This window comes from Rhagoletis pomonella, unplaced genomic scaffold (assembly GCF_013731165.1).
Source record: "Rhagoletis pomonella isolate Grant_MI unplaced genomic scaffold, Rhpom_1.0 Rhpom_scaffold_00008, whole genome shotgun sequence".
Taxonomy (NCBI): Eukaryota; Metazoa; Arthropoda; class Insecta; order Diptera; family Tephritidae; genus Rhagoletis; species Rhagoletis pomonella.
The window spans coordinates 13,240,083-13,267,477 of record NW_023458562.1 but is presented as its reverse complement, the minus strand read 5'-3'; the positions used below and the strand labels follow the sequence as shown (position 1 = coordinate 13,267,477).

The 27,395-nt window shown below is 34.3% G+C and overlaps 1 protein-coding gene across 2 annotated transcripts in view; it reads right to left on the bottom strand.

Moving 5' to 3' along the window:
- Nucleotides 1-6,060: 6,060 nt before the first annotated feature.
- LOC118744216 (transient-receptor-potential-like protein) overlaps nucleotides 6,061-27,395 on the bottom strand; it is a 58,128-nt gene continuing 36,793 nt past the window's right edge. Inside the window, exons 4-14 of one of the 2 annotated variants that reach the window (XM_036477074.1) lie at nucleotides 25,567-25,709; nucleotides 22,144-22,324; nucleotides 21,819-22,010; nucleotides 21,356-21,590; nucleotides 15,369-15,642; nucleotides 12,596-12,988; nucleotides 12,085-12,280; nucleotides 11,178-11,342; nucleotides 10,863-11,082; nucleotides 7,290-7,632; nucleotides 6,061-7,228 (exon numbers count right to left, since the gene is read on the bottom strand). In XM_036477074.1, the coding sequence (XP_036332967.1) occupies nucleotides 6,226-7,228; nucleotides 7,290-7,632; nucleotides 10,863-11,082; nucleotides 11,178-11,342; nucleotides 12,085-12,280; nucleotides 12,596-12,988; nucleotides 15,369-15,642; nucleotides 21,356-21,590; nucleotides 21,819-22,010; nucleotides 22,144-22,324; nucleotides 25,567-25,709 (3,345 nt within the window). In that variant the 3' untranslated portion in view covers nucleotides 6,061-6,225. The remainder of the gene's footprint in view (nucleotides 7,229-7,289; nucleotides 7,633-10,862; nucleotides 11,083-11,177; nucleotides 11,343-12,084; nucleotides 12,281-12,595; nucleotides 12,989-15,368; nucleotides 15,643-21,355; nucleotides 21,591-21,818; nucleotides 22,011-22,143; nucleotides 22,325-25,566; nucleotides 25,710-27,395) is intronic. The other variant, XM_036477075.1, reaches the window with a different exon arrangement.

Genomic DNA, 27,395 nt, shown 5'->3' with positions numbered 1-27,395 from the left:
AAAAGTCAGGAAACCCCCCAAAAAACAAGCTTCATTTTTTTCTGAAAAAAAAATCAAAAATGCCCTAACACATTTCAAAAGAGTATCTTAAAAAATTCAGATATAATCCCGAATAAACACTGCAGTTTGAAAAATGTCGGGGGAAAAAATAAAGCCGAAATGCTGAAAATCTAAAAGATCGCCGGGCATATCCCAAAAATACCACAAAATTCAGGACAAGTTTAAGCTAGAAATGAAAATTTTCATTTGCTCAAAATCATCGCTTAGTTTACAGAAAAATATAGCTCAAATGGGTTCTATAAATACTAGATAGTTGACCATTAGCGAGGCGAGAATTTCAGGAAGAAGTGGATTAATAAAATACCCACATAAGACAGAAAACTGACGTGATTTAAATTCGCTTTTAGCTCCTTAAACTTTCCAGCACCCATTCCTCCACATTCTTCTCATTTTATGCACATAAATCTTAAATCTCTGGAAAGTCCGACCTCGGTCTGTCTTAAGCCTTACTTTTGCATACAATATCATTAATGGTGTAATTGATTGTCCATTTTTGCTAGAAAGAATAACGTTCAATGTCCTCCAACGTCCTCTTCGACACGTACTTCCGTTCTATTGGAATATTCTGAGAACTAATTATGCATTTACTACTCCTAAGTCATTAGTCATACTGTCTCCCTTGACTTTTCTCTTTCAAGGACAGTTCTTTTACATCTTTTAAATTGGATTTTCTAGTTTATGTAAGGGTTATACTTTTGTAAATAGTTATAAGTTTTTGCTATGTTTAGTCTGTAAGGATGTAAGTTCATAGACTGCATGAATAAATTAAATTAAATGTCTTCATTTAAATTCAAGCGAAAACTAAACATCTTATTCGAAAAATTTTCCGACAGGGTATATTGAATTTCTTTTTTCTGTGAGTTCTTCGCCGCCAGTGATGAATTAAATTATCGTACAAACACTAACAAAAATTCACTTACATACATTATCGAGTTTTTTTAGCTGACTCAAAAGTAAAAAAAAAATCATACATCAAATATTCATGCGATTTTTTTTTGTTTGCGTAGCTGAGGGCCATCGTCTGTTTAAGGTTTCACTTAGTAATTTGGTGGGTTTTCGTTGGCATCAGCATGCAAATTTAAGTTATTTATTTATTTGTTTTGGCATTGTTTTGGCCAAATTATTTGAAACAGATCTGATTGTGACTAAAATTTAAAATAAGAAGTAATACCTCAAATTCATTTGTATAGGGCAAAAATTTGTGGATGTTTAAACAGAGGTTAAATGAGAGAGTAAAGTATTTTTATACCCGAGCGCACTTGTGCACAAGGGTATATTAATTTTGTTCACATAACGGTTGTTTGTAACAGCCAAAACGAATTGAGATAGATATAGACAAATGTATACATAAATGCTCAGAATGAATAGAGAAATCGATTAAGCCATGTCTGTCTGTCCGTCCGTCTGTCCGTCTGTCCGTCCGCCCGTGTACACGATAACTCGAGCAAAAATTGAGATATCTCAACGAAATTTGGTATGTAGGTTTCCGTTAATCCAAGGTAGGTTGGTATTGAAAATTGGCGAAATCGGACTGTAACCACGCCCACTTCCCATATAACGGTAATTTCCAGAAATACGAAAACTGCGATATTTTAGTAACTACTGAAGATAATTCACTCAAAATTGATATTTACAATAACTTTCAGACGAAAAATAAGAATATTATAAATTTTTGGAAAATGGGCGTAGCCACGCCCACTTATGGTTACATGTGTATATCTTGGTAACCGCTGCACCAATTTCTTCCAAACTTAGCACAGTTGTTGGCCTTAGTACAGCATACTAAACGGCCGAAAATTTAAAAAATCGGACAATAACCGCGCCCACATCCCATATAACGGTAATTTAGAGATATACAAAATCTTCGATAAATTAGTAAATATTAAAGCTAATTTATTCAAAATTGATGCTTGCAACAATTCTTTACCAAGAAATACGCTTATGGTAAAATTTTGGAAAATGGGCGTGGCACCGCCCACTTATGATCACATATATGTATATCGGTAACAGTTCTACCAATTTGTACCAAACTCGGTATGGTTATTGTGCTTGCCACATAAAAGCAATACGTTGAAAATTATTGAAATGAGACTAAAATTACGGCCGCTTTTCATATAACGGTAAATTTCAGAAATGATTCAAACGTCAATATTTCGAAAGTGAAGGACGCAAATTTGCTCAAAATTTATACACCCCGGCTTACCATGTAGCGGTAGCTTTCGGAAAGGTGAAAAAACATATATTTAATACTTGCGCCGGGTATTTAATGTTCGGCTCCACCCGAACTTAGTCTTTCTTACTTGTTTTAACTGTTTTTTATAGGGCTACTGAATTTGGGATAAAATATGTAAGAGACAAGATTAACGTCTACAACAATAATGCAGAATCACAACAATAGCATCTAACAGCCAAGACAAATGATTTGCCAGGGCCATTTTCAGGACTTTTCTATACAAGGTGTTGTCGAATTATATCTGAAAGACACAATGTGATTATTTAAGCAGCCATTAATACTACTTTTAAAAGTTGAAAAAGCGGCTATTAGATGGTGAAGATGCTAAGCAGAAAGTTAACACGATTGATTTCCTGTCCCTATGCAAGCAAAATTCTAGAAATCCGCTACCAATTTTGCCATGAAAAGTACAATAAACAAAAAAAAAACCTTTTTAAGTTTCATAGTTGGAAAAAGTATAGAACCATTTACATATGTGTGTATATATACTATTCGATCATGTTTGGACATGCATGCATACCCTGCAGGGAAACCGAACTAGGCCGATATGAACTAGATCCCCACCAGTCCAAAATCGGCGAAAAGTGGTACTTTTAAAAAACTAATTTTTTTCAGTTTTTTTTCACTAGAAATCGATATCTAAAGTGACGAATTTAGAAATGGTTCGGAACTATAGAAAAAGGGATGCAGGACGAACTAGATCTTATTTGTCGAATTTAGAACTAGTTCGGAACTATCAAATAAGGGATGCAGCTTGTTTACCTTACATAGATATGTGTTCGGCGGCTTTTCGTTCAAATATGCTTCTATTCTGCGCTTCGCAGATGGTTTTTCGTAGCTTGGTAATACAAAACTAAAATTTCTACATCTTGGGACCGTCTGGAATCTAAGAAATAACCGCGAGCACCTCTGCAAACTCAGCTACTGCTAAAGGTATGTAAACGTACATTTCTTGCAATCATTCAAACAAATTTAATTTCAAATTGAAAACACATTTCTTCCAAAATAACTTAAAATCGCTCACACGGAAGAACCAAAAAGATTGAAAAATCATGATAGTTTTTTCTTTCGTCTGTCGATTTCAGAACGGGTTCGGAACTATAGAATTTAGGACTAGTTCGGAAATATCGAAAAAGGGATGCAGCGGGCGGCAATTGACACTTCCTAGGATATCGCCATGTTAAATTCGCCAGTTGTTTGCATGCAAAAGAGATTTATCGCGAACCAGTACTGGGTCTAAATGTACTAGAAGCGCACCAGTTCAGAACTAGAGATTTTCCCCACAGGGTACCCTCTACCATTTTATAGCCATTCACAACCATTGCCATTCAAAGCATTATTATCCATATGTGCACAAAATGCCCAAAAATATGCAATAAACTAAATGCCATAAACTATTAAGACATGAATACATATCTCGATGCAAGATGTTGCCTGTCAAACGCACACAAACATAAATATTGTGTCTGCAAGCTAAGTTAGAGTATTTATGTGAGGACATACATACCCTACAAAAAATGGGACGAATCCGGGATGACTCCGGGAGCAATCGCAAGGGAACATGCGACTAATACCACTTTTGATCTCTTTATATGGAATGAACTGTTCGCTTTTGTTCGAGCATGTCCTGTGAAGAGACTAATTTTTCACCTTTATACCCGAAAGGGTATAAAAAGCGACTAGTCACTTTTAAAAAATAAAAATAAAAATTTGCGCCAGCTGAGATTCGAACCGGGTTGCTCAGTTTGGTTAGACGAATAATATATCTATGTGCCAACGCCGCACATGAAATTTCATTGACTAAGTGCGTACATATCATTAAATCGTCAATAGTACCCGTTAGAGATGAGTTGGGGACTAAATGATCTCCAGTTATACCCATAAGGGATGAGTCGTGACTAATTGACCTCCATTATTACCCGTATGAGACTAGTTGCGACTAATTAATGCCCAATTGTACCCGATTGAGAGTAATCTCGGAATACTCTCTTTAGAGATTAGTCGCACAATTTTTTGCAGGGTACATATTATGTACTATATGTACTACATACATACATACATATGTATGCAAATGTGTTGTGCGTACCTCAGTTGAACAAAAGCTATTTGTGTAAAATATCTTCTTGCGACATCATTTTCATCCACTTCACTCTCACACACGCGCGCTTTCTCTTCCCCTCACAATCACTGTGTGGCAAACTCGTTCGTTTGTTTAGTATCGTATTTCAGTTATCATCTCTTATCTATAACTTATTTGGAGCTCATTTTATATGCAATGCACGAGCTGAAGATTTATCGAAAAAAATGTTTGAAATTGAAAATGATGAATATAAAATCTTCCAAAGGAAATAATAATAAACGAAATTTCAATGATGACAAACACTCACTGTGAATGCCTGCGATAGCATCTTAGAAGGGCACTTGTTAGAGATATGTATGTTTAACATGGATGTTTGGCTGTTAAGCTAACTTGGTGATTTTATGATTTATGCAGAGCAAAATGACAGCAATTCTTTTTAGTTTTTGCGTTGAGTTCTACAACGTTGTCTCTGTCAAATATTTCACAAATCCATTTTAGTTTATAGCTCTAAATACATCTCAATATTATTACTTATGTAGTGCATCAATTTTTATCCATCGGGATAATATTTACTTAGATATTTTTTCCCCGAAGTTAGTTAAAAAAGTTAAAAAAGTTGTTAAGAATTTAGTGTTGCGGGGATCACATTGACTCGAATCACAATGTTGTTACCTGTATACAGCTGCAGAGGAGGCTATTTCAACTTTTTTCTAGAGAGCGTAAATAAAAAGTGCAATATTTGAATGAAATTTTTGCAGAATTTTCTTTAACTTTACACAAGGTTCAGAACTCTAATTTTTGGGGTTTTTGTGGTTGAAATTGTCGAAAAATAAAATATTTAAAAAATAGTTGCCCGTATTGTAAAAAATTCGCTGTAACTAAACTTAATTGACTGACTGTATATATTTATATTCATAGGATTTTAATTAAACTAAGATTCTTCAAATTGCATTCAAAATTAAAAATCTTAAAGGATATTATTTTTTAAAGTACATTCTAAACATGCTCCAAAATGATAATTGAAAACAAAAGTTATAATTTATCTTGTTTCGAGTTCTTCTTGCAATTGAAACCCAATATCCATATTTTGTGTAAACTTTTGAAAATGTATTATAATTTAGAGTACTTTGGAAAATGTCCTGACAACCCGGCAAAAAACCAAAAACGTTGGGAGTATAGTAATATTTTTTTATACAGAAGTAAAATGAGTAAATAAACAAAACACGCGAACTGCACAAAGCTTATTCTAAAAAATTAAAACTGCAAGTTAGCATGAGTTACCTTAAAAAATGACTTTGGTTTTTGGGACAATATAATATACATGCTTTAAATAATTTTTGAAATTAATAATGACGCACAAGCAGTCACCTCATTAAAGAAAAATTATGTCTTCCGTAGCAAAATGTTCACCAGTTTATTAGAAAAATGTATTTTCTCATGCATTGTGGTCATGAATTATAACTAAAAATGGCAACTAAGTGCACGTTAACGAATATTATTTATTTTACTTTATTTGTGGTTATTTCAAACATATATTTGAAATTCATATATTTCCTATTTGTGTCAGTCACCGCAACCTTGCAGTGCAAAACAATGAAATCTTTAATTAAAGGCAGCAGTGCGTATACTAACCTGAGTGATTTCATTCTGATGATTGAAAAGATAATGCCATACATACGTATTTAAATAACGATTTATTATTGCATTTTATTTGTAAATATTTGCTCAATATAAATGGATTTATTTGGCTGCAGAATGCAGGGAAGGCACAGAAGTATTTCATAGGTGGCACAATATATTTTAATTAATAAATTTCATTTTAGTTATTAGGCAACTGAAATTTCTTACTACTTTACATCCACTGCTTGCCATTACGATCCACTGGCGGTGGTGGTGGACCGTTACCCCGACCACTATTACTCTGATTACTCCTATTTTGTCGTCCCTCAATCGATTGCTGCCGCACGCCCTTCGGCTGCTTCTCATTTTCGACACTGTAGCCCCGCGTTAGCTCTGGCCGACCCTCTTTTGGCTTTGCGCCGCCCGCCGGCTGCATTATATCCAAATTCAAAACCGAGCTTACCTCGGAGAGATTATCATCAGCCAAGTCATGATAGCGTCTACCCACTTCCATATCTGAATCATCAAGATCGACCACATCGATATCGAATGAATTGGCATTAGCGGTGGGTCCGGTGTAGCCTGGTCGTCGACCCGGGTAACCGAATTCTACAGAAAATGGCGTGTGTCGACTACCAGGCGCATTGTTCCTCTTGTCAGCATTACTCTGGTCATAGCTGGGTGGCGCAAGTGGTGCGGCAGCCTTTTTTTGTGAAGCGCCGCTTCCAGCGCTGACTGCTTTACCAGGCGCCTGGGCTTTAGGCGCTTGAGATTTTAGCTGCTGTTGCTGCTTGTTCAAGCCGCCAGCAGAGAGTGGCAACTCGCTGCTCGTTTTGCCTGTTTTCTGTCCGCTATTGCTGTTGTTCTTGTTATTGCCTGCTACCGCCGTGCTATTGCTTTGCCCGCCAGTTTTGTTGCGCTCTATTTCAGGCGCTGTTTTGGCGCGTGCCAGCAGCGGTGGTTTTTCTTGCGTTGCCAAGCGCGACTTATTCTGCTTCAGAAAGGCTTGCTCTTTAAATGTCGGCTGTTGCTGTTGTTGTTGGTTGAAGGCGCGCAATAGCTCGCGTTTTTTCATTTCCGCCGTGCGCGCGTGTGGTCCGTCATAGTGATCGTCAATCTCCTCGCTGATCTTGTTGAGCAAATCGAGCAGCGTTGATGTCTTCTCATCCTCGAACTCGATTGGAATGGGTGACTCGACGCCTGGACGTGAGAAGGTCGGGCTGAGCAATATGAGCCTGCGAACGGTTTGTTTATGTAAAAAAAAAAAAATATTTTATTTCGTTTTCAGCCACTTACCGCTTAGCTTCTTCGATTGCCTTTCCGAGATGCTGCAAATTGTCCGCATCATGGTGGTTGCTGCATCGTCCGATCTGCGAATTCTTGGTAACACCGCGCAGCACTACCGTCCACTTATGTGTCGCCGATTGCGCGGCAACTGCGCGTGCTACGCGTCGGAAACGTTCGAGTGGTGTCTCGTTGGGATCGCGTGAAGGCTCTTTTTCGATGCGTATTTCGTTGATTTCACCTTCACCGTTGACATTGAAGTTCGCATCCTCGGCGTAGACCACTTGCACGGGTGCCACCTGGAAGCCTTTCATCAGACGACGCTCCCACACCTTATTGCGCTTGACGCGAGAGGCTACAAGAAGAAAATTTATTAGGAATTCGAAAGGTCTCATCAAAATATTGATTTTTTTAAGAATTTTTGTATCCAATTTTATTTTGCATATTTAGCTAATTTTAAAATTTGTTAAAATATGTAACGAATATTTATTAAAGGTGACAGCTCCAAATGGTTTTCTAAATTCCGAAAGTGGGTAAAGGGTCTCAAAAGAGGAGAGCCAAGGAATCTGTAGCAGCATACTACTAGTGCAAAAGGACCCTTGGAAATCAATGGAGACTATAATCGTAGGTCACCTATCGTGTACATCACAGTCATCAGACCGATTGCAACCCGCGGGTCCTTGGAATGGTGAAGGGCTCTATACAAAGGTAAAAACAAGAAAATAATAGAAAATGTGCAAAGACTCGAATGCCTTGGCATATCGGGGGGAGTGAGTAGCGCACCTCAAGAGGGGCTTAACATGATATCTCATTTGCAACCGCTGCATATTCTCATTCATGGTGCGGTCGCAAAGACCGTTTTGACGCTCAGAGAGCCAAAACGTGGAAGGCAACCAATTTCGGTCATCAATATCAGCAATACTGAATGAAATAATGAGGGCCGGCTAAATGGAATTAAGGACGTCAATACGATGATACCCATTCGGTTCCCGACCAAAGAAGATTGGGATGCAGGACTGCCAGTAGCAGAGGGAGGTATATTTATCTACACTGACGGTTCACAGATGGAACAAGGAACCGATGCTGGTGTCGGTGTCTACTCGAAGGACCTGCAGATCAACCGGTTCTTTCGTTTACCGAACGACTGGAGTTTCTTCCAAGCGGTGATTTACGCTATAGAGAGGGCGGCAAAGACAAAGCCACTATTTTCGACGACAGTCAGGCAGCACTGATGGCTGAGTTGTAAAAAGACAGGGAACATACTGAAACTCAATACATCTGCAGTGAGAGTCCTTACCGGCGTCATCACAGGACACTTTGCTGTTGTACCAATGCTTCAACGGTGGCGAATACCAACAAATATGACCTGAATAGGCTGTCGTCTTGAGGATGAGAAAGAGTCAATTGGGTTCACAAGCTGGAACTGTTGGATCTCCTCGGCTTCTCCACTGAATCAGCCGGTTGGTAAATTTTTCTCATATCCTTTTTTGCGTACATTTCTTTAATAGTATTAGGCCTTTCTGTTATTTTTAGGCACTGTAAGTGTATTTGATACAGACATTGTGTTGCGTTGAGATGTTCGGATCTCATTGGAAAACGTATGTCTATTTTTCACGACCCAAAGCCCTTCTGAAGCATATAAAATTTAAGTTTGCATACAATAGAAAAATATTGATAGAAGAAATTCTCACTCTCGAAGGTTCTATTTATCCCCAAGTCGGGGAATATAACGCACATAGCTGATGGCTATGCAGCACACCTATACCAAGGGTAAATCCACAGAAATAGCACTACATGATATAGTAGCGCAGATAGAAAAATCACCGTCTTCAAGGAATACAGTCTGGTAGCATTCCAAGACACAGAGGGCGCTTTCAACAACATTTTACCCTCATCTGTAACGACAGCGTGGCGGATGTAGGCATTGATTCGCTAACAGTGATACTTTTATACCAATTGCTGAGATCTCAGATAGTTAAGGACGATGTGGTGGGGATATCGATGAGCAGATTTGTCAGTAGGGGTACCCCACAAGGTCGAATTCCATCTCCTCTCCTATTGAAATTGGCTTTAACCAATTTCTCAGAGACATGGACAAATTTCATAAAAATTATGTGATGTTATGCAGAGAAAAGTAAGTAGGGTGGAAAAATGGCCAATGAAAATGGCCTATGAGTAAACCCAAGCAAAATGGAGCTTGTATTATTTACAGAAGTAATGTAGAAATCCCTAGCAGAGAACAATGGAACTTAGGTGTTCCAAGGTCAGAGGATTTCATTCTGTTCTACGCTGGTGGATCCAAATTGGATAACTAAGTCGGAGGTGGAGTGTACTCAGAACAACTAGGAGTACAAAATTCATTCCGCTTTCCAAACTACTGCATCGTCTTTCAAGCTGAGCTCGCGGGCTACCAAGTGCTTCAGGACAAGAGCAGTAGCATGCAACAACAGCTTTGAAAACTCTGAATTATAGAAATAGTACTATCTCAACGCAGATAACTTACCGTAATGGCAGAGCTATTCACTCTTTACCTGCGGTGGGTGCCTGAAACATACGTATAAAGGCAATGAAGGGATCTTCCCTTCCACCTTCACCGTTCTGGAAGAAGTTGGGCATGCCGCTCGCTACCTGCAAACCCAATGTGCAGGTATTCCTCTTCTCTGAAGCAATCGAAATATGGAAACGGCCGGAAACCTGCAATACGCCCGGAATGGGATATAGAAAGATTAAGGGAACGCCTTTCCTTATACTTAGCATTGGAGAAATCTCTTTAGCTACGCGTCTGCTGACCGGTCACACCACTCTAGTTAGGCACGCCGAGAGACTCGGGGTGTCGTGCAATGCCTACTGCAGAAGATGCAGAGATGAATCAGTAATGTAACTACTTTCAGAATGTCCCGCACTGGAAAGGAGCAGACTAATGTTTATTGGCGCCGGAACCACAGAAAACCTAAGCGATATAGCGGGAATAAATATAAGGCAATTGTCCAAAATTTTCCAACTTCACACTCTGGTTTGTTCAGGAGGATGGAAGGTTAATGTGATCCCTAAGGGTACCACAATGGGCCTAATGATGGACCTATGTATGCTGATGTGTCTATCAAAAGTCAATTCAATCTAACCTTACCTAACATAACCTAAGACATGCAATCGAGTTTGCGGTACATTTCAAAACAATAAGTTGGCACTTACACAATACGTCAGTATTTGGCCCAGATTCTCCTCCGATTTGTGGCGTGCGCCTTGATGTTGTCACACAAAGAGGAGGGACCTACAGTTTTCCGCGTACTCGGAACGGCGACTGTATTTTTATGAGAAGCTATTTTTGATGGCAGAAATTTACTCTGTAGGTTTTGTTCTGCCAACCGAGGGGGCGACCGCTTTTAGACGAACCTTTTTTATTTTTTTAATTTTGCAGGCGCTGTGGAAGCGAAGTGCGCATTTCTAAATACAGCGGTTTCGACACACTCGAATAGCTCTTATTTGGTCTTCTGACGTTCTCTAATTCCTATATCTTGTCGTTTTCTTGTCAATGCCTATCTACTCGTAACTAAAATTTACCTGCATTCCCTTCCTACTACTTACGCTTCTCACGCTTGCTTGCGCCCGAACAATCCAGCCCACTATTCTCGAAGACATCCAATATTTCATAGCGCATCGCGGATATCTCACATTTCAGCTCGTTAATGTCATCCTCAGTGACGGGATTCACTTCGAATTTGCGATGTTCCGCGGAAATGAAACGCCAAACCAGCGAACGCATTATATTATCATAGGCATTGTCTTGATCCTTATCATGGCGTTTCTGTTGCGAATAAACGTGAAAAGAAATTATTGGAAAAAAGTTAACTCAGCAGAATGACAACCAAACAAACACAATTCGCTTATAATTAACTTCACCTTTGAACGCTTCCTATCGATCTCCTTGCTTGATTTGCGAAATACTCTGATTAGCCACTTAGCCGAAGGCATTATGTTGAAGGGTGGCGGCAACGTGGCACTATCTTCAAAGTAGCTCATCCAAAGTTTGGTGCGTGCGAATTTCCATTCCGTGTCGGAATGTTCCTGCGGGAAAACAAAGAGTAAAATGTACTTGTTTATAAGATAAAAAAGGCTGACAATAAATAGGAAGTGAAAGAAGCTAAGTGGCGATTTTTTCCCCCGGCGCGTTTATACCAAAGCTGTGTGCATAAATCACGCACTGACCACAAAAGCGAATTGCTGAGTATGGGCGCAAACAAATAAATTTATTTTGGGTTATACACAGTCGCATCTTTCCGACGCTTTTTCATTGTCCGAACGTGACAACAGCGCAGACGGTCTGTGACAATTGCTTGGTGTGTCTATACGTACAGGAAGACCATTTTTCACACCAAGCTACGTGTAACACGTTCTACTCCACGCACTCTGGACATTTTCCCTTTGACTTGGTAATCAGTTCAATCTTTACGTGCTACTTCAACATCGACTCGTCTTCCTCTGCCTGCTGCCTTTTGTGTCAACAATTCAGCGTTGACAAAATGATGTCGTCAGACCAAGGCAAGATTGCACAGAAGGTGACTTGAAAACTTGCTGACGTATCAATTCAACAGCTTTCTGCACATCGAGTTTTCAACCCACACACACACACTCCACGCTTCTACTCTTTACAAAGTGTGCATCCTCCCTCATTCATACATATTTTTTTCACTTTACAGCCTGTTTCACTTGTCCCAATGTCTTGTTGTTTGTCACCGCGCACGACTTTTGCTTCCCTTTCCTATCTGCTGCCTTCATACCTTCATCCGTTTGACCAATTCCAACTTACATCAATCATTGCATATGAATTGGACATCATGGCGATGAGTAGATTCAACAGTACAATCACATTGATGACACTATATGAGCCGAACATCAGCAAACCCCAGAAGCGTGTGTATGATTTAATGCCAGTCAACTCGAAATCGGAAAGGCCAACCATGCCGAAACTGGCCCAGAAGAGTGATTGCGATGACTCGAAGAGGCTGGAAGAGGTGGAGCGTATGTGAAATATTGAAAGAAATATGAGCAATGAATGAGTAAAAGATAATTGTAAGGAAGCTGGAGCGTATGTAGCGGCGGCAAATGAAATATTGGCAGCAATGATGAAGGCGATGATGGGGAAAATATACGCATTTAAAAAGTGAATGTTTTCGACAAGTAAAAAGTTTTAAAACATAATACGTGATAAGATATTCAAAAGCCAATTTTCGGATATAAAATTTAAAGGGTATGTGTAAGCAATCCCAAGCTCTCCAAAGTTCAATTCTTCTTCGTCCTAGCACACCACCCTTACTCACTTTCCGAAACGTCGCCATTTCATGCACGAATCTCCATTACCGCCCCAATCGGCTGAACCATCTGGTAGGCTGTAGCATTTACTCTTTTCCAAATCGGCAAAATACCAAAGCAATTGATTCAGCCCGCAAGCGAAGGCGAACAACACCAGCGAGTAGATGAAGAAGAACTTTACTATGTCGATAACCATGCGTCCGAGCGAGATCTGCAATGGGCCGAGGTGTGGGTTGATCGAGAACAAATGCACCAGCTTCAGCGCTGAGAAAACGTTTGCAGCAGCCAACAGCCCCTCAGCAATCAATTGTGGATCATAGTCGTCCCACTTCTCGCGCGGTACAAATGCCATTTTGGGATCGTGCACGATTTCGCTGGTTTGCTGAATGTAGGCGATGATTCTGTGGACGGATGAAGGGAAGTTTTGCTTTAATAATTATCAGAGTCGCAATTACTAATCTAAAGTTTTAAATATTTAAAAAATATCTTTCCCTGATTCGTAGCACTTTGTTCACACTAACGTGAAATGTGGCAAATCTTTTAATGGTATAAAAGATTCTGCAGAAACCACTTATTTACAAAAAAAATCTTGGAGAGAATTAATAATCATTCCTCAAAAAAAAGTTACTCTGAAAAAAAAATCTAGAAGTACATATTTTCGCAATAAATATATGAATTAAAAAAAAACTACTTCAAAAATATTATCAAAACGAAATTTTTGAGGAGTCAAATATTATCGGAATCAGAGGTATTGATAAATGTTTTTAAATTAACTTTTTTGATGTACATTTTTTTCTGAATAAAATTCTTCGAAAAACTTTTATACAAAACCTTTTTATAAATATTTTCGAAGTAAATAATTTCCAAAAAAATATCTGAAACAAAATAGCCCTTTTGTGGTAATTAAATAAAAAATAAAATAATCAAATTTTCGAAATAAAGATTTTTGGATTTTCGCAGCTAAATATTTTAGTGCTGTTTTCTCAATTCGCTTTTAGAATTCATCTGCTCTTCAAACAAATTGTTTTATACCAAAATTTTTGTTTAAAGTGCAGATTAATTTTAAACCCTAACGGCGCTTAATCTTTTTTAATTTCGCGCTTATTTTTTAAGCAAACTTTTCTGAAAATTTTTTTTTCGGATTAAATTTTTTCAGAACACTAGATACTTTCTGAAAAAAATTTTCCAAGTAAACTTTCTTTGAACCAATGTTCTAATAAGATTATTGTGCTAAATTCTACAGTAAACCAAACTGTTTAATACATTTTATGGAAAACAAAACATTGAAAGAGTCTGCAGTTTTAAGGCTAATCGCGGTTTTCTGAATTAGCTTTTAAAATTAAATTGCCCTTCAAAAAAGTTTTTCTGAGCAAAATTTGTGTTTAAAGGACAGATAAATTTTAAAACCTGCTATAAACAACGGTCTAAATGTCTTAAACTAAATTTTTTAAAATACTGTTTAAGAAAGGTTTTTTTTTTAATATTTTCTTTACAGAATAAATTCATTTGGAAAAATTTTTCTCCGGAAGAAAGTTTCCGAATTAAGGTTTTGAGACCTAATATGTTATCGAGACAAAAGTTATTGGTTGTATTTTTTGCAGTGAGTTTCTAAGTAAAAAATTTTTCTTATTAAAATTTTCGAAGTAAAAATTTTCGGAGTTTGAAGTTAAGTGTTTTACACTAAGTGATTTGAAGTACGAGCATTTTATTGTTTTTAAACAAATTTTTCCTGAGTAATTTTTTGGAAATAATAATTTTTTCTTTTTTGATGAAGCTTTTCTGTTTTTGGAATTTGTCAAATTTTCTCAAAGTAATATTTTTATTACTTGAAGTAACTTTTTTCGGGTAGAATTTTCGGAAAATGTCAGATGTAACATTTTCTCAAAATATTTTTTTAAATAAAGTTATTCGAAGGAACAGAAATAATCGAAAACAAGTTTGTTATCAGTAGGTATTGCACATGAACTTTAAACGAATATAATCGATTTCGGTAAAAGCTTTTTGGGGTACACAATTTTGGGTAAAATGTTGTGTGGAGCTTTAAAAATGAAAAATTTCGAATAATTTTTTTCGGCGTTAAGGTTCTCGGACTCTTTTGGTAATTGTTAATTTCAGAAAATGTTAAATTTTCTTAAAATAAAAATATTTGGAAATATTATTAAAACATTTTGTGGAATTTTAAGAATCAAATATTTTGAGAACATTTCTTCGGAGCTAAGATTTTCGGACTTTTCTTCGGTATATGTTTTCGGAAAATATTAAATTCTCTTAAAATACAATTTTTATAAATACATATTATTAAACAAATTTTGGGGAGTTTAAAAATAAAATATTTCTTATACATTTTTTCAGAGTTAAGATTTTCGGACTTTTTTCTCTCTATTATTTGCAGCTACAATTTTTTCTTATTCTTTTGGAATTATTTCCAGAAAAGTTTTTCGTCGTAAAAATTTTATGTACATACACATTTTAGAATAAGTGTTCTTAAAAGCATTTAAACAAAAAAAATCGAAACAAAGTTTTTAATGGCAAAAAAAATATTTCATACTAAGTCATCGTTTATCGTTTGTAGAAATTTTTCACTTTCAGCATCAGTTTACATAGTAAAAATATTTCAAAGTACAACTTTTCAGGACTAAAGCTTTTTTAATGTTTATTTATTTCGGTTTAAAATAATTAAAACCCTTTTAGTTATTTCAAACTTCTCCAAGGTTTTTATTAAGGCCCTTGTAGCAACCAACTGAACTCTTTCGATCTCACTTTAACTTAGTTTTCACTTACCTCAGACACATGACGCTCACGTATAAACTGTTGCGCAGAAAATCAATGAAATTCCACATATTCCGCAAATAACTCTTCATGCCCAACGTAAATATCTCCTGCACCTCCTCCCACATAAAGCCGAATACATAAAACACAACAAGCAACTCCAACTTAGTCGGCCCTTTGCCACGCTGTCGCATCTGTTCCTCGGCCAACTCTTTCCGCATGCGTTCGGTGCCGAAAAGACGTATAACATCGTCATCGGCACGTTGCGAAACCAGGATTAGAATGACTGTTTGCCAAAAGGGTACATACATGCATATATACATACATACATATATAGCACGGTGTTAGTCGTGAAGAAGCGAGAGCAGTGCCGCATTGGTACGGTAAGTAATAAGTGGGTGAGTAGTAAAAAGGAATAAAAGTTTTTATAAAATAAGTAAGTAAATACCACCAAAACACAAAAAAAAAATTAGAAATTTTAAAAAATATTGTGTCTAGAATATCTTTTCCAGCTCCCAACGTGTCTGAGCGCAGCATGGCTTTGATAACTGGTTATTCGTTGCGGCTGTCAAGTGCTTGCAACCGTCACGCTAAAGGCACTTCGTAATAGTCTTATGCACACACACACACGCACTCACACACTCACTCAAACGCATATTCTTATAAGTACAAGCTACATAACCACACAATGGGAGTCTATAAATACAATTTTTTTCCACTTCTGCTGCATTGATGCGACTATATTTGACCAATGGTTTCTGTCTATTTGCTACTCTTCTAACTGTTTTAAGCTGATAGTCCTTGGCAGCACATTTTTATCATTTCCTGTGTCTTTTTTATATTTTCGTTTCTACGATTTCCGTTTCTTGTATTTCTTTTCGCTGAGCATTGACTTGGCTTCAACAATTGCTTGCTGCCACATTCCCGAGGGTATTTACTTCGATCACAGAAGTATTATTGCCGCTGTCTGTTTTACTCGATTAGATAATGTTCATAAATGGGTTTCTAAATGTTTGACAAATACTATTTGATGTGGTTGGCGTTTTCAGCAGGGAATATGAGTGGCGAAGCTTTTGTGTGTGGATAATATATGTATTGCTTGCGTATTATTACAACGCTTCTAAAGTTTTCGCATCTGTAATTTTTGATTTTTCAGAGCAAACTTCCCACCAAAAAAAAAGCGAAATTTGCAAGTCGGTTGCAACTATTTATTTATAAAACTGATTATTCTTTTCTGAATAACGTTTTCTCTTATTTCAAAATTTTTTGGGAATACAAGTTTTTTGATAAAGGAACTTCGAAGTTTTTTCGAATAAAAGTTTTCTGTTTTTAAAATTTACGTATGTGCAGTGTACATACAGACACATTGGTGGTATTTTTTAACCGACTTCCAAAAAAAGAGGAGGTTATCAGTTCGTCGGAATCTTTTTTTTTTTTATTTTCTTTTTTATGTATGTTACGGCATAACTTTGGACCACGTCAACCGATTTCGATAATTCTGTTTGCATCGGAAAGGTAGTGTCTCAGAGGTGGTCCCATACTAATCTGCTTAAGATCCGATCAGAGGATCATGAGATATATATATATATTTTTTTTTTTTATATGGGAGTTGAAGTCGGTTTTTTTTTGCTAAAAATTACTTGTTAATAATCAAAATTTCGTAGACAAAATTTTCCAAGATAACTTTTTTAACTCTCCGAACGTTTTGGTGCTGATTTTTAGAACAAAAATTTCAGAGTAAATTTAACGTAGTTAAATTTTTCTGAATATCAAATTTTTGAGAACTAATAGTTGTATTGTCGAAACACAATCTGAAAATTTTTTTCTACAATGGCTTTAATTTTCGGAGTAAAGTTTAGCCAAAGTAAAAATGTGGGAAAAACCTTTTGAATCAAAAATTTTTCCAAATTTCCAATTCGCGGTAATTTTATAGAATTAAAATTTTCTGAATAAAACTTTAAACCCCTTTTTCTACACGGGATTAATTTTTCGATGTAAAGTTTAACCGAAAATAGAGATTCAGATTGGTATGGGTGTAATCTTTTTTAAATAAATAAATAAATAAATAAATAATTAAAAATTCGGAGTATACATCTTCCAAGCTAGCGTTTTTAAACTCTGCGAACGTTTCGGTGTTATTTTTAAGAGCTAAAATTTTAGAGTTAAACTTTTTGGAATCAAATTTTCTAAGCACTAATATGTTGTAGTTGTAATTATTTGTGTATTTTTTTTATTAAAATTTTCGAAATTAAAATTTAAAGCTTTTTTTCTACATAGGATTAATTTTTCGGAGTAAAGTTTAGCCAAAGCAAAGGTGAAGTTAAAAACCTTTCAAATTAAATATTCCGGAGTTAAGTTTTTGGAGAACAAACAAGCTAACAATAATGTTTTCGAAAGTAAGTTTATAAGAAAATATCTTTGGAATAGGAACATATTTTTGGGAAAAAATTTCTTATAATGCATTACTTCTTCACAGTTAAAAGTTTCAGGGTTAAAGCTTACAAATAATTTCTTATAAAGTGTGGTATATCGAATTATGTAAATCTTTTCTAACTAAAATATTTCGGAGCCTCACTTTCTGGAAGCTAATATTTACATACTTAAAATTTTTGTATTAAAAGCTTAGAATTCTGTATCTGACCAGTAATACTTTTCCGAATGATGTTCTTGGGCAAAAAAACTCTTCGAAGTTAAAATTTCCGAAGCATAATTTTAAATAATAATACTTTTCTTTTTTTCTTTTTTGGGACTAAAATTTTAGAGGATAATACAATTACATTCTCCTCATTAGAGGTATTTTTTCGAACCAATGTTTTTTCATACTTTCGGATTTAAACCTTCCAAGTAATTGTTTTTTTTAATTTTCGTACAAAATCCTACGAAGAACCATTTTTCCAAAAACATTTTGCACACAAACGTTTCGAAGTTGAAAATTTTTCGGAGTAACATTGTAAGGAGCTTTTTACTTAGATTAAATTTGCTTTCCGAAAAACATTTATAGAAGCTAAAAGTAGAAAATATTTATTTGGATTACAAAGTTTTACATAAATTCCTTCGAATGAAATATAACTACCGTTATGGAAACTTTTCGTTTAATTGCACATTTTACCGAGTAAAATCCTTCGGTACAAAAATCTTTTAAATACAAAATTTTATTTTTTACAATTTTATGAATTCACTTTTCTGAATAACTCTAATCGATTAGAGTTTTCCAAAACTTTTAAAGCTAATTTTTACAAACTGGCGCTGACATTTCTTGCAATGCTCTGGTCAAACCTGCAGTTTTTCGTTAGATCATAATGATGATGATTTTTTGCTTCGTTTGAAGTTGCTCAGTCTCGCTATCTCGGAGTAAAATATTTTGATATGCAATTTTTCGGTGAAACGTTTTGGACATATAAATACATTTTTGTGTGAAAATTTCTCCAACAAAAATTTTAGTAAAAAAAAATTATAAAAAAAACTTTTCGGTAAACTCTTCTAATAAAAATTTGAGAACTAGATTTTTCCGAATATATTGCTTTTAAAGAACTATTTCGGAGTAAAATATTTCGAATTAAAATTTTTCTGAGATAGAGAAATTTTTTGTGTTAAAATATTTTGAACGAAAATTTTAGGAAAAAAATGCTAAATAAAATGTTTTTGAAAAAATGTTTAAAATTTATTTTTTCTATGTTAACTGTTTTGGAATATTTCCTTTGGAGTAAACTTTTTGCGAATACAATTTTCGAAGAATTTCGAGTTAATTAAATTTTTGTACATTTACATTTTTACTTCCAATAGCATTTCTTACCTAAAATACTATTTACTACGAAAATTTTTTACTTAGAAAATTTTACTCCTTAAAAAGTTTCTTTAAAATGTTATGGTTATATTTTTCGGGTAGTGTAAAAATTTACCTTCATGTACAGAATACACAAAACAAAACTAATATAAAATTTGTTTACTAGAAAGTTTATAAATTAATTACTTCAAAATAAACGGATAAAAAACGTTTCGACATTAATCTAAATTGTTATTTTTCAAAGTAATTCGGAGGCACAATTTCGTATAAATAAAAACATGTTTGCTTTTGTTTAAAAAAATTTATTAAAAAAATTTCAAAATAAAACTAAGTGAAAATTTTAAAATTTGTTTTAATTTTTTTTGGTGAAAATTTTTTTATGTTAATTATTTCGGAGTTATTTCTTCGGAGTAAACTTTTTTCGAGAAAATTTTCATAGGAAGTATTTCGAATTATGTACTAAAATTTTTACTCGGAAAAAAATTTACTCTCGCATTTTCACATCTAAAAACATTTCCTACGAAAATATTTAGTCCGAACATTTTTTACTTGGAAAAAAATGTTACTCCGAAAAAAGTTTCTTCAAACACTTGGTCTTACATCTTTCGTTTAATGTTAAAATTTACCTTTATGCAACGAATACACAGAAAAAAACCAATCTTTTCAATTTTGTACTGCAAAATTTGGAAATTAGATTTTTGTAAAATGGACAAAAAAGCTTTGTCATTAATTCTAATTAAGTATGTCGGAGTAAAATACTAATTTTTTCGATGAAACAATGTTTTCGGATGAAGAAATACATGTTTGATGTTCAAATTATTACAACAAAAGGTTTAGTAAAAAAATCTCAAAATAAAATGTATCTACTGAAAATTTTTAAATTTTATTAAAAGTTTTTTAGTGAAAATTTTTTCTATTTGACCTATTTCGGAGTTTTTTCTTCCGAGTGCACTATTTTAGAGTAACATTTTCGAAGTAAGTTTTTCTGAAACACATTTTCGGAATGAATAGTTGTTCGAAAACGAATTTTATGTAGAAAATTTTTATAAATAAAAATTTGTCACCAAATTTTTTCCACCCTCTTCCATCGAAAGCATATCTCTAGAAATATTTCATCTTTCCTTAGACAACTGTATCTGGCTTTGTGCATTTAAAGCTCTCCTGCTCCAACTTTTAAAAGGAAAGATTGACGTGACAGCAGCAAATTACATTCGACCAGACAAGTGCTAATAACCACTTGGGGGGAAATGGCTACTTTGTCCAATCGTAAGAGGCTCAAACTATTAACAAAAGTGACAAGTAGCAAATATGCCATCAGCAGAAAATTTAATGGACTGGAAAGATTATTGTACTCAAGGCATTAGAAAAGCGAAAAAATCTGTTAGACGGGCAAATTTCCGATAGCCAGCATAGTAGTTAATATGTCACTTTATGAGTTGGCTGACTAAAAGAAGAATTCATGCGTTGGTGAAGAAGGAAAGTAAGTGTGGTTTTGCGTAGGACCAAAAGAAGTGATTTTTTTTTAATTCACTAAAGCATGCTGTATGTACATTGAAACATTTCGGTGCTATAATTGAAACTTAAAAATACATATACCTAATACATACTTATGTAGCTTTGAGGCATGTATTCACAAAAAGAGATTGTTTATAAAATTATAAAGTTTGTACAAAAAAACACCTTGAGGTCGCATATCTCTAGGAAATATGCTCTAGTGCTTACTTCCTTACTTTCTTGCTCACGTACTCACATACTTCCCACACATGCCTTAGGTTACTTTCTTACATACATATGTACATATGTTATCGGTCTCCCTTAGCCTATTTGCACTCACACTCAAACAACTTAGATCAGTGAGATTACGCTATGTTTCCACTTATTAGCCAGAAATTCTTAGGTTGATTGAAGTTTTAGATGCTGTAATATCGACAGCCAACTAAGGCAGCTGCAGTAACCATTTAACAAAGCAACAGTAGTTCGTTACATGTACCAAGACCAACTGCTTAGCAGAAAATTCATTTAAGTGCTTAAGCTGATTAGCTTTAAACTCCAGAGCCAGCAAGAGTTTAGATGGACGTGTGTAGGTATCGCTCAACACTGTTACAAATCGTTGCACATATCTATCAATACACAAACTCACACACACTCACTAACTCACTAACACATTCGTGCTTGCATAACCTTACAACTCCCACTCGATAACTTTGTTACTTACATAGGAAGAACAAGTAGGATGAAGCGTGCGTGAGAAATTTCATAAATGGTTTACGCATCAGTATGCCAGTACGGCAATTCGGTGCAACCATGTAAATCGTACAATAAACCGGAAATAGTACGGCCACTTGTATGATGCACCAGAATTTTTCGAGATACGTTTTACGCCTAAAGCCAGGCAAGCCATCATACCAAATAGCTGAGAGTAGTTGTTGGATATTCGAGTGGGCCACGAACTGAAATGAATGAAGACAAAATGCAAAATAATTAGGCTAATGGATTTGTATTAGGCGCAGTTGCTATTAAAAAAAAAAAGTGATAACTAAAATTCATGTACACTTATTTTGCATAACTGTAGCTCTTTGTGAGTGTGAAAGAAGCGAATTGAGCCAAAACGATCTCAAATAATCTAAGTGTACCTAATAGTCCACAAATATACATAAATATAAATTTTTGCAACTCACCTTCTTCTGCTTGTAGGTAATAGCTTGTTCAAGTCGCGATAAGCTCATACGATCACCGGGTTCATAGGTGGAAAATTCTGGATCATAGTTCAGTATAATGGCCAGCTCATTTGAGGTGCGCGTTTGATCAAGCAAATCGACTGCAAATTTTTGGCACTGGCGTCGCAATTCCATATATTCCGCTTTGCATTCCTAGAAATTGAGAAAATTAATTAAAAACTTCTTCACTCAAACAGGACCTGAATGAGCTCTGACGCACTCAGTAAATTAAATGACTTTATCATACATACTTTTTTAATTTTGTTTAATTATATATAACACTTACCTGCTCTGTAAAGGCCAAATTACGTAGTTCCCATGACAGTTGGAATGCTGTGAGTAATGGATCGCTTGAGGTAAGGCAAATGAGCGAAGGGCTGGCCAAAGCTTTGTAAATGTTAACACGCGAAAGTGAGTGACGTAGTGAGTCTTCGTTAGACTGGCGTACGCACTCATCACAACCGCAACTGGAAGTATGAGAATATTTTATAAAAAAAATATAATTTAGTGACAATTTTTTTTTTAAATTCCTAGAATAGTTTTCAGTTGTGATTCACGTATTAAATACCAAAACAAGCTTTACTCGAAAACATTATTTTCTTTAAAAGTTTCTTCAAATCTTGTATGTTTCCTGTTTGGCTACCGTTTTTGAAAACCTTTCTTGGAAACTTTTGACCAAAAAGGTCAACGGTGAATATTTTACATACAAAACTTTCAACCATAAAATTTAGACTGGGAAATGCTCTAATTATTTAAACTTTAGTCCGCAGCACCTGGGAAAAGCCTTAGTTCTCAAAATTTTGGTACAAAAATTTTACTCAGAAAAACTTTACTCTTAAAATTTTTACTCGAAAAGAAAAATTTAATCTTGCATTTTTAACTCGAAAACTCTTTTCCTCTGAAAGTGTATTCCTGTTTGGCTGCGATTTTTGAGAAATTTGCTTGGAAAAATTTTACTGAAAGAAGTTTACGGTGAACATTTTTCATGCAAATCTTTCTACTGTGAAAATTATACTGCTAAAGGCACTAATTCTTTAATCTTAAATCCGAAACGTTTCGAAAAATTTTACTTCGAAAAAGTTTACTTCTACAATTTTCACTAAAAAAAAAAATTATTCTTCCATTTTTATCTCCTGGGAATATCCCTAACTTTCTAAATAGGTCCGAAAATTTTCGTAAAATTTTATTCAGAAAAACTTTACTCCTAGAATTTTTACTCGGAAAAAAATTTACTCTTACATTTTTAACTCCCAAAATATTTTTCTCCTACAGTTTTACCTCCTAACATTTTTTTACTAACTACTTACTTTCTCCGGAAAAAGCTCCTTTACTTGGGCTTATCTATATTTTTGCTGTAATTTGAAAATTTGCCTTCAAGTAATGAATACACCACAAAACAGAACTACTTTAAAAGTTATTTTCTTTTCTTCTTTCTTGGAAATTTTTGTCCCAAAGTATTTAGTGGGAAATTATATATTGTAAAAAAAAAATTGTACCACGGAAATTATTCCAAGAAAAGCTCTTTTTCATCAAGCTTTACTCAAAAAATGTTACTCCAAAATTATTTTATCCGAAAAAGTTTACTTTCAAATTTTTAACTCCAAAAATTTTTTCTACGAAAATCTTTTACTTAGATAATTTCTCTCCCAAAAAAATTACTCTAAATATTGGAGGCTTAGGTTTATCGTTTATTGTAAACATTTGCCTTCAAGTAGCGAATCTACGAAAGAACTATTAAAAAAAATTATTTACTGAAAAGTTTCTTCAAATTTTCAATTTTACTTTTTAACCGACTTCCAAAAAAGGAGGAGGTTATCAGTTCGTCGGAATATTTTTTTTATTTGCTTTATTTTTTTATTTTATTTTATTTTTTTTATGTATGTTACCGCATAACTTTGGACCACGTCAACCGATTTCGATTCTTTTCGCATCGGAAAGGTAGTGTCTCAGAGGTGGTCCCATACTAATCTGGTTAAGATCCGATCAGTGGATCATGAGATATATATATATATATATATTTTTTTTTATATGAGAGTTGAAGTCGGTTTTTTTTTGCTAAAAATTACTTGTATTTTGTTATTTTTTTAGGTAACTTTCTAACATTAAAACAAGAAAAGCTCTGATTTACTAAAGTTTACTCCAAAAATATTTGTAAAATTTTGCAAAGAAAATATTTTTTGCGAAGATAATATAATCTTAAACTTTTAAACCCCAAAATTGTTTTACTTAGAAAATTTTACTCCAAAAAAGTTCCTCTAAAACTTGAGCTAACATTTTTTGTTTAATTTTAAAGTTTGAAGTTTGAACTTCTCTAAAAAATTATTTTCCCAAATTTTTTTTAATTTCCTATTTTTCTTCAATTTTATTTTGGTAATTTTTTTCGGTATGAAAATACATATTATTTATAGGTAGGTAAGTTTCAATCACGGCAATTATAACGGGAAAAGCTGCTTTTCATTAAGCTTTACTCCGAAATTTTTCGTCTAATTTTACACATCAATAATATGCTCCGAAAAATTTTTGTCCCAAAAATGTACTCCTTAATTGTTAACCTCAGAAACTTTTGCTCAGAAATCTTACTCCCAAAAAAGATCCTTTAAAAACTTGGGCTCACATTTTCCGTTTAAAGTAACACAAAAGAACTATTAAAAAAACTTATCTACAGGAAAATTTTCCTAAATTTTCTGAATTTCTGCTTTTTTTCTATTTCATTCTGTTTTTTTTTTTTAATGTCATCAACTATCAACTATATCTCTTATTTGTTTTATGTTAGGGTTTAGATTCTAATTTTGTAAATTAATGCGCGCTGATGTATTATAAAAGACTGAATAGTCTTAAAAATACCACCAAATTTCTTAGTTAAATAAATAAAATAAATAAATAAATAAAAAAAACTCCTTTAAAATTTGATTTAAATTGATTTGAAATTTAAAAAATTGTATTCCAAAAATATTATACTCCGAAAAACTTCTTTAAAATTTGGGCTCATATCTTTTAATAGGTGCATTCCAAAAATATTTTACTCCGAAAAAACGCTTTAAAAATTGGATTAGCATTTTAAGTGTACTATGAAATTTTACTTTGAAAAATTCTACCAATTGAAGAAATTCGCATTAATAATTTTATTGAAAGTTTCATTTCGTTTTTAGGTTTTTTTTTTTAATTTTACCCTGAATATGCTTATTTCAATTTTTTCTACGCCGAAAAATGTTTGCACCCTAACAACTTTTTCGAAAATTTTGTATGTGAAAATGGTGACACCCACATTCCTCCTTTCGTGAAATGGCGCTCTTTATGGTGTAATACTAACAGTTAGAGTAATTCTCTGTTTTTAATTTTGAAACTTTTTTGAGCTGATTTTTGAAATCGCCCTAATTTTTTATTAATTTTTAATCCTTTTAAAATACCAAACCTCAGGGCCGTTTTTACAGTGACGAGTTAACTCTCAATCTGCAGTTAACTACAGGTTTTCAGTACAAAAATTTAAAAAATAATAATTTTTAAATTTTAACTGCCGAATTTGAATACACCCCCGACTGTGAAAACGGCACTTAAAGGTATAAATTTTAATAAAGTTCTTCAATGGAGGTCTTTTCCTCGTATGCTTCTATGTAATTGTAACTGCCCATATGTATTTATGTATGTATGTATGCATGTGTTAACTTATGTATGTATGAACTTTTATATTTTCAAGGTTACTCTTACGCACCGTATGTCATGAGGAACTGGCACTGCAGCGCCACGATCCAGGAGAATTTTCAAGATTTCAAAATTATCTTTGTGAGCAGCTAGAATGAGTGGTGTTATATCTGGCGGAAATACGGCTGTGTTCATATCGACCGTTTGCCAGCTCTGTAAGGAAAATAATTAAAAATACATACTTAGAGTAGAAAAATCAAGAATATTTTTTCCAATATATTTAACATGTCGCTGAAAAATTTTCGCCTTACTTTTATTTACTTATAACAAAACCATGATAACTATTTTTTAAATTTTTAATATGTAACTTTTTTAATCCTGATTGATTTCTTATAACATAAACATTTATCAGTACAAGATATAAAATTTCACAATACTCATTAATATAAGTATGTGAAGGCGAATATTCATTTGATTGAATTATAAATGACTGCCTATTAGTCACACCTGAATGGCTCACTCGGTCACACACAGCTGTGGTTGAGGGAAAAAGGTAGCCAGTTTTAACGTGCTCGACTGTGTCAGTTGACAGGCAAATCTGCATACACACACCTACATATACAGGAAAGCATACATGCTAGAAAACCGCTACAAAGTCAAGGACACTCTACTGACATTTCAACGTCTCGGCTACCCACAAACATCACACGAGCCTACGCTTTTTCCCGGTCGCTAGCTGCCTGCTCATTGGCACATTAAGTGCCTAATCAAGCGTAGTACCGCGTGAGCGACAACAAGCTCCGGAAAAAGTGAAAGGAAACGTGAGCGAGCAGCAAAGTATATGCAGTCATTTGTGACATTAATATTTACCCTGCCACTTATCATTATGCATGTGAATGTTGGCATTTTTCTGAATGCAGATAAGTATTTGTGAATGCGCATAACTGTATGAATATAAGCTGCACGTAAAAAATCGGCATAAAAATATTCAAAAGCGCAAAATAGCACAATGAATGGCTGACTGAGTGAATGGTGCATAAATGATTGCTTCGGTGGCATTCAAGGGCGCCTCATTTATTTGTATAAATAACCACTTTTAACGCTTTTGGTTTTGCAATTTTACTACCTCATTTAATTTACTAATCAGTCATGAAAATAAAAGATATTTATTTGTGTTCAAAGCTTAAACCGAATTTGAAGGTTACTATGTCTACAGCAGAAAATGTTTGGATAAAATAATTTGGAAAGATTAAATTGTCTGAAAAGTTGTGAGAGACTTTGCTGACAGTTGCCATCAAAAGAAATTGCTTTTTAAAAATTGCAATTGAAATTTACTATATTTGAAATTTATTTGCGTTTAGCAATGCATAAATCAGGCCTTGCTTCAGCTTGTTAGTAGGTCGAGTTACCCTCTCGAGGACTGGGCGAGAAAAAAAATATGAAAAAAAGCACACATGGACACATCAAAAATCTATATGAAAAGAAATATAAAAAAAAATTTCTTGAAAATTTTTTCACAAACACATTTTTTGATAAAAAACCTTGTTTTTGAAAATATTCCATTTGAAAGTCACAATGGTGGCTCTGATTTTTAATATTTTTTATGTTGACGACTTTTCGCACTTTTTTCTTATGGAAAAAAATGCGCAAAACCGTTTTCAAAAAAAATAAAAACAAAATTAACGCCGATTTTGCAATCGCCTAAAACTTCCACTTTATTATATTAAAATTTAATGGGCTACAAAACTGCATTCTCAAAAAACTTCTAAAAAAATTAAAACATTAATTAATTTAATTTATTTTTAAATTTGCAATGTATTCATTTTACTCAACTTTGGGGTAAAAAAATTCATAACTCAAATTATTGTAGAGTACACCCCAGAATTTTATACTTAGATA